Source organism: Lepus europaeus, chromosome 5 (genome assembly GCF_033115175.1).
Source record: "Lepus europaeus isolate LE1 chromosome 5, mLepTim1.pri, whole genome shotgun sequence".
NCBI classification, from domain to species: Eukaryota; Metazoa; Chordata; class Mammalia; order Lagomorpha; family Leporidae; genus Lepus; species Lepus europaeus.
The window spans coordinates 67,068,366-67,076,430 of record NC_084831.1 but is presented as its reverse complement, the minus strand read 5'-3'; the positions used below and the strand labels follow the sequence as shown (position 1 = coordinate 67,076,430).

The 8,065-nt window shown below is 39.9% G+C and overlaps 1 protein-coding gene across 3 annotated transcripts in view; it reads right to left on the bottom strand.

The window, feature by feature from the left end:
• Positions 1-1,051: 1,051 nt before the first annotated feature.
• Positions 1,052-8,065, bottom strand: part of TNNI3K (TNNI3 interacting kinase) — a 368,374-nt gene continuing 361,360 nt past the window's right edge. For 2 of the 3 annotated variants that reach the window (XM_062191544.1, XM_062191546.1), the window contains 2 exons: positions 4,827-4,906; positions 1,052-1,593 (listed from right to left, as the gene is read on the bottom strand). In XM_062191544.1, the coding sequence (XP_062047528.1) occupies positions 1,517-1,593; positions 4,827-4,906 (157 nt within the window). In that variant the 3' untranslated portion in view covers positions 1,052-1,516. The remainder of the gene's footprint in view (positions 1,594-4,826; positions 4,907-8,065) is intronic. The other variant, XM_062191547.1, reaches the window with a different exon arrangement.

Sequence of the window (8,065 nt, the reverse complement as noted above, 5' to 3'; positions counted from 1 at the left end):
GTAATGAAGGCTAAGTCCCATCGGCTGATGTGTGCAAGTTGGAGACTCAGAAAAGTTGGTGGTGTAGTTCAAGGCCTGAGAGCTGCAGAGTCAATGGTATAGATTTCAGACTAGGACTTTAGGCCTGAGAACCAGGATCACATAGAGCAGGAGATAATCACTATTACAGTTTAAGCCACTGGGCAGAGAGGGAGCAAGTCCTCACCTGCCTTCACCATCTTTTTCTGCATTCAGGCCCTCAATAGATTGTCTGATGCCACCCACGTTGGGAGAGCCATCCACTTCACTCAGTCTGCTCATCTCCTCTGGAAACACCATCAGAGACACACCCAGAAATTGTGTTTAACCAGATGCCTATGCCTTCCATATCCACTGAAGTTGACACATAAACTTACCACACAAAGTGTGACTGGCATCTTGAGGGTAGAGACCAGCAAACTTCCTATAGAGCACTGGACAACCCCCACAACCAAGAATTATCCTGTCCAAAGTGTCAATAGTGCCAAGGTTGAGAAATCTTGAAGGACAGAAGACCAAATCTTCCTTTGCTGGTTTTCTCTCTCTTGCTGAGGTCAAAAGCAGTAATTACCGTTAAATTTTCATGATTCATGATCTGCCTAGCTTTTTCAAATCTGTCTAGCAATGGCAAAACTATTTTATCTGGTGGGACTATTCATGTCTTGCTAGTTGCAATCACTAGGAAGGGCAGATTTCTCATTTCTGGAAGGCAGCAGTCACCTTAAACATCCTCCCACAGCTCTGCGCCAGACTGCGGTATAAATGGCAGGTTTGCATTAGTGGGCTGGCTTCATAACTGACCTGACAGCACTTCTGACATCGTGGGGCTGACAGCCACAGGCTGCCTAAGTGGAGCACAGAGCACTTGTTATGACATGGAAGGGAGACTCAATAATTAAGTGCTATCTCTTTGCAAGCTTCTTGATCTGAAGGTCATTACTCCTCTTTGCCAATATGGTCTGAAAGAAGGTATACTCAGTAGAAGTCTTGTTGGAATGAAATACACTTCTGAATCAATTTTCTGTGCCACCAACGAATCTTTAATCACAGAGTTGAACACCAAAAGTAACATAATGAGATAAGAAAATGAAAAACATTCTAAGAAATCAAACCCACAGCTGTCAAACCCAAGCCTACCTAATTCAGCCTAGGAAAACACAATAACTGTTAAGTGCCCACCACAAGTTATAAGATAGATTTGCTGTTTCATTTACAAAATTAAAAACAATTCTCCATTTACATTCTGGTTTTCTTTTTTCCTTTTCTTTCTTGTTTTTTGGGTTGTTTGTTTTTACTTTTTTTTTTTTTTTCATTTCATCCTTCACCAACAAATCCAAAGCCCAACTGGTGATAGGAACTTAAGCAGGACCAGGATAAACAAGCCAATTTAAGGAGACCTTAGAGGGTAAAATATTCTAATTGGAAGCAAGCCTGCCGTGGCTGGAATTGTTGCTGTCAGTTTTTGGGAAAATTCTCCTTAGGTAGATGCTGAATGCTGTCAGCTGCTGTCCTCAAAGCTGCCACTATTCCGGGAAGAATGGAAATGCATCGGGCTCATGGGATCAGACACGTAGCCTGCATCAGAAAAGAAGTTCAGTAGTTAGTTTGTGGCCTTCTGTACATTTCCCCATGTTTCTTAACCAGCCTGATCCAGTGCAGCACACAGCTCTCCTGGATCCTGTGAACCGGGTCTGGACAAGAGCTGCTGGTGAACAGTGGCAGAGCAGTAGCAAGATTTAAAGTGAAAACAGCAAGCGGAGACTAGAGGAACCTAATGGCTGGATGGCAGCATTTGGGGCTTGAAATAAAGAAGGGCACGTTTCAGGAGCACGGTAAATGTGTCATAATGGTTAAAAGCACAAGCTTCCCTCTTTGCTGGCTCTAGGACTTTTATCAACTTACCCTTCCTAAGTCTTAGGGCTTTTATCTGCAAGTGGGAGAACTATCTGTATCTACATAGAAGGCTGACAATGAACATAAGACAACTAGCAGTGTCAGGCGCATAGTGAATGCTGAACCAATGATGGCTAAGAAAGGAAGGTGGTGCTAGCTGGAAAGAAAAGGGAAAGGACTCTCTTCCACAGCAGGTTGCCTCTGTTGGGTTTTCATGCTGGTAGCCCAAGTGTTAAGTGTACTTCAGTCCTGAGGTCTAAATTCCCGTATTTGATGCCCTTTGCAACAATAGCCCTGGTTGTGGCCAGAGAATGATCCCAGTGGCTCAGAAGCAGGCCGCTGTTGTGGAGGACCCAGGTGCATGTGCAGGGAAATAGCTGCTTTTCTGCTCTAAGGCAGGAAGCCATCCATTGCTTCTGTGAAAATGGGCACATTGATCAATGGCTATTGCTGCTTTTGCTTCCTTTTGATAGCTGAGTTTCCAGAAGCAACCTAGCCATCTACATTTTCATTAGGATATCTAGCAAGACACGGTTGGATAGGCATATTTATTTTCATAAGAATGGTCTCTGTCAAAATCTCTTAGGTGCCACATAAACTCTCCCCAGAGGAAATGCCTCTGATGCCCATACTGAGGCCGACTGGCGTCTCTCTCATTCTGTGGGACTGGCTCTGGGCAGATGTGAGGGAGGTTGTGGTTAGGGAGCCAGGGTGAGGGGAAGCAAGATACATACCACTGTATCTCAACTCTGGGTGGACTAAAACAAGATCCACATCTTAGAGCAAAAATATTTCCTTTTGTCCAGCCTGAAAAAAATGATTTTAATCCATGCATAGATAAATGATTTCAATTTAGGCATTGATAGATGATTAAGTAAACTGGTAATCTTTTTGTCACCATAATATACCTCCTAGTTGTACTACATACAGTTTCAGTGGCCTGTGATTCCAGTGCCTCTTGCTCCACAGAGCTCCTAATGGAAACTGATCATGATCATACATCTCACCCATATTGGGGGGGGGGGGGCTATCTTTCAACTATTAGAAACAAAATCAGCAGAGCATAGAGGTTGGCATTTATTATCCACGCGATTATTGCCAGAGTAAAAGGATAGACGTGTTGGACTTTTGTAGCCAATCAGTTCAAGAAGGACTCAGCTGAAATACAACCACAGTTCTTAGGAAAACAGCAAACCAAATCTGCATGCTTTGCTACTTCAGAGTGACAGGTCTTAAGTAGAGAGCAAACAGCTATGTGTTTAATTTTGTACTCATGCTCTGTATTAGTTCATTGTGCGGGGGGGCAAAGAACATCTCAGAATGCTGCTGTTGTACCTCAATTGGTTTATGAAATGGAAATAGAGGGCAAAAAAAGGATTCTTTCTTGTATGATGTTATGTTTCTGGTGGGATATATTAAAGATATCATCTTTGTCTATAGGGATTTTTACTCCATTCAAATAGCCTAGTGTTTTCCTCTGCTACTGGTACAAATAAGCATAGGAAAATCCAACGTTTATATTTCTATATCACTTTTGTCTTTTCCATCCTGGGGAATTCTTGAAACATTGCTTCTTTAAGAAACAGACCTTTCTGTTAAAGAAATGCTTTATCTTATAACTCCACCATGAAAAGAGACTTCTGCTCAAAGCACACATCTCAAAAGATGCCTATATTTTTGTGGTTGTGAATTCACATCTGTATAGGTTTGAGAAAATGGTATTATATCTTTTAAAAATATATGATGATGTGACACTTGGATCAGTTTTCGCTCCAAAGGGTCTGTTCTTGGACTGGCCAATTGCACTGTAAAGCAGATGATAAAAAGCATGAAGCTGCATTCTTGACTTACAGTGGGAGGCAGAAGCACAACCTTTCCTTTCTTTAAAGTATCCCTGTAGTTTGTCTGCATCTACCAAGAACAATTTTTTTTCTTTCTTTCTTAAAAGATTCTTGTTGCCTTAAGTAATGAGAATCTGCAGATGAGGTACACTGATGAGGATCCCAAAGTCAGGGGTTTCCAAGGACTATTGGCATTTGTATCAGAGAACCAGCTACTGCACATCATCCAATTTATTATCCCCGAAGCCAGCTCTTATAATAAATCTGATCTCTGACAGACACTTTTTCAATCCTCCATATAATCGAAAGTAGTTGCCATGAATAAATGGGCCCATTGTGCTAAAATTCCAATTAAACATTAAGCTTCTCAGGCTTAAAGGTTGGAGAAAGGACGTCACAGCCCTGGCACATTCATATGGCAGCTTATGATAAAGGCATTTGTCCATCCTCTGGCACCCAGAAGCCCACAATGAACTTTCTTCATTATTTCCAGGAGCTTTATTCATTCTTTCTGAAGCAGTCCTGTATAACACTGATCCCACCAGTTCGCCACTGGCTTCCTCTCCAGCTGTTTGAAGGAAGAGTTGGGTTTAGGTTTTCTCGGTAGGTGCTAGCTAAAGAGAAGGGTTTCCCCAGCATATAATGCAACTGTTGCAAGTCACCTTTTCTTTTTTTTCTCTCTACCTATACACCCGTAACATGAAGTTCAAAGGCAATGGACTCAATAAAATGGTGACAAAGTGCTTGGAATCTCCCAAGAAGCATGGGATTATTTTAATAAACAAGTTGTTCTTTCTCTTCACATGCACATACATGCTCTCACATACCCATACATGTGCTCTCAACTCATGAACACTCACATGCACACTCATAGATACATAATGAGGCTCAAAAGAGAATGGAGAATTATAAAGGACTTACAAGATCAAAGTTTGCATTTTTATAAAATAATATTTTTAAAGTATCTGTAATTTCTAGATATTAAAAAATACAAGGTTTTATCCCTTGTAACAAATAGATATCATCTTCTTGGCAGTATTTTCCTTAATAAATCTAGAGAATCTGTCAACTTACCATATTTGTCAATGGGTGAGTACTGAAGACTTCTTTTCATCTCCTCCAATGACAGGCCTTGAGAGGAACATTGTCTAGCACTAGAAATCAATGCAACACATAGCTTCATACTGTGGCAATTTGCAATAACATTTTTATAAGGCATAGATCCCAGAGAAATGGCAATATGATGTAAAGGTGTTTTAATGTTATAAGTTGACTAGTTAGGCAAGCCTTCAGAATTAATTGGAGTAACTAAGATCCAATGTAAATGAAATACAGCCCAAGTGATATTGTTAGTCTTATAATTATTATAAGATAGAGATTATATTTATTTCTGATTCTTTTGTGTTAAGCATCTATATGTAGTCATACTGTACTAGCAATGTATCATTTCTCTCATTTTATAGATAAGAAAACTGAGACTTTAATAATTGAGTAATTTCTTTTACAGCTTTGGTAAACAGCTTATCTAGAATTCACATCTAAATGTATTAGATTCCAGACTGAGTGTTCACCTGCTCCTCAATGGAGGTGGCAAAGCAACCACACTGGTTGACTTCATTCTCCTCACTATTAATGAACGTTCATATGCTACATGATATAAGCCTTCTCTTTTTTGCATTTCTTCATGGCTTTGTCCATGGTTTTCCATTCAAGATTTGGTAGAATACTACTTGCCCTTTGGTTTATGATTGAATCTCATGCATGCAAGAGGAACCACTCGAAAGGGCACTTGTCATAGTCTTAGCCTATCATTTCTCCACAGCAGACCTGATTGCATAGACAGGATGCTGGCTCCTTTTGGTGACAGGATGCTTTCCCCTCTGATTTGTCCATGGAGCATTTATTTTTCCTTGAAGTTTTTTTTTTTTTCTTTCTACTCCTTGGGTGGTCCTGAGGCAATGTGGTCATCATGATGATTATTAGATGTACTCTCCCAATTCTCAGTGTTGCCCTGTAACTGGGACCCCAGTGTTTTTTTCCCTGTGTGACTGTCTCATTATTTGACTTGGTCAGCTTTGTCACTGTTGCCACTAACACCATTGATCTCTGGATGTGCCTCAAGGAGTTTTATGTGTACAGCTGACTGGTCCTGTTCTCCACCAACTCCACCCTCTGATTCACAAACTGGATCTTCCCATTCCCAGCTCCTGGTTGTGAAGCAGGGCTGTTTGGATGCTGTGTAACACTTGACTTTTCTGGGTACCATCCACTTGACACTTAGACTTTTTACGATATTCATCTAATTCCTCCAGGATTTCTTGATACCTTCTTCCTTTTTTTAACTTTTATTTAATGAATATAATTTCCAAAGTACAGCTTATGGATTACAATGGTCCCCCCCATAACTTCCCTCCCACCCCCCACCCACCCCCCCGCACTCTCTCCCCTTCCATTCACATCAAGATTCATTTTCAGTTATCTTTATATACAGAAGATCAGTTTAGTATATATTAAGTAAAGATTTCAACAGTTTGCACCCACACAGAAACACAAAGTGAAAATTACTGTTTGAGTACTAGTTATAGCATTAAATCTCAATGTATAGCACATTAAGGACAGAGATCCTACCTGAGGAGTAAGTGAACAGTGACTCCTGTTGTTGACTTAACAAATTGACACTTTTGTTTATGGCGTCAGTAATCACCCTAGGCTCTTGTCATGAGTTGCCAAGGCTATGGAAGCCTTTTGAGTTCGCTGACTCTAATCATATTTGGACAAGGTCATAGTCAAAGTGGAAGTTCTCTCCTCCCTTCAGAGAAAGGTACCTCCTTACTTCCTTCTTTGATGACCTGTTCTTTCCACTGGGATCCCACTCGCAGAGATCTTTCATTTAGGTTTATTTATTTATTTATTTTTTTGCCAGAGTGTCTTGGATTTCCATGCCTGAAATACTCTCATGGGCTTTTCAGCTGAATCCAAATGCCTTAAGGGCTGATTCTGAGGCCAGAATGCTGTTTAGGACATCCGCTATTCTATGAGTCTATTGTGTATCCACTTCCCATGTTGGATCGTTCTCTCCCTTTTTTATTCTATCAGTTAGTATTTGCACACTCTAGTCTTGTTTATGTGACCCTTTGACTCTTAGTCCTATCATTATGATCAATTGTGAACAGAAATTGATCACTTGGACTAGTGAGAACAGTTTGCTGAGTCCTTGTCCTTCCTTCACTCATGAATGGCTCCTCTGTCATTTAGGCCTCAGTTCTCAACAACGTCTTCTCTTGCTACCATTCCAATGTTGCCACTACTCTTCCCAGTCACCCTCTATCATATCACATCACATCATGCTTTTTCTCTCTTTCAAAACTAAATATTGGCTTGCTTATTTTTATACTATATACTGTGTATATCCTTTGCACATAATGAAGGTGGAGACTTTTTTCCTGTTATAAACTCAACACTCAGAATGGTATCTGACACATAGGAGAGGACAACAAACAATTTTGAAGGATTTGGTTAATTAACAGACTCCTAAATGATGTGCTTCCTTCTAGTCACTCAATTGTCTCCTCTACAAGGTCTTATGTAATAAAAACCTTGATACAACACTCTCTTGCTTCCTCCTGCAATTCCTCAAGGTGCTGGTTCAAGCCCTCTGTAAGCCAATGATACTTGTGTTCTGTGTATTCTACAATTTTTCAACTTTGGTTTTCCCAGGTTCAAGTCACACAGTTTGGATTTTCCAAACATTCCTGAATGTTCTCTTCTCCATGCTTGTGACTGAGATGCTTACACTGCTTGAATGTGCTTGTGAACATCTCATTTATCCAGAAAGGGGACAGTAAGGTGTTGTGCTTAAGAATGAGCAAGTGAAGTAAGCCAGTCCCAAAAGGATAAATATCATACGTTTTTTTCTGATATGTGGGAGTTAACACAGAATACGAAAAATATATAGGAGTAAAATGGACACCTTGTGATTTGATTGTTGTTTTTAGCTTTTGTTCTTATTCCTGTGGAATTGTGGTTGTTCCACTTTTTACTTTTGAATATTATGGTTAGTGGTGCATTAAGCGTGTGATTATAGAGTAGACTGAAATTATGTTTTTGCAAAAATTGAAGAAAAAAAAGAAAGGAAAGAATGAGAAAGATTGAGGGACAGAAAGCCAGAGGAAGGAAACTATGTTTCTCTTAGAATTGTACCAATGAAATACATGAAATCTGTTGTCTTTATGTTAATAAAAATTTTAAAAATGTAAATAGATAAAAAATGAACATTCTTGTGTTAGACTCCTTAATTTGAACCTAACTGCATC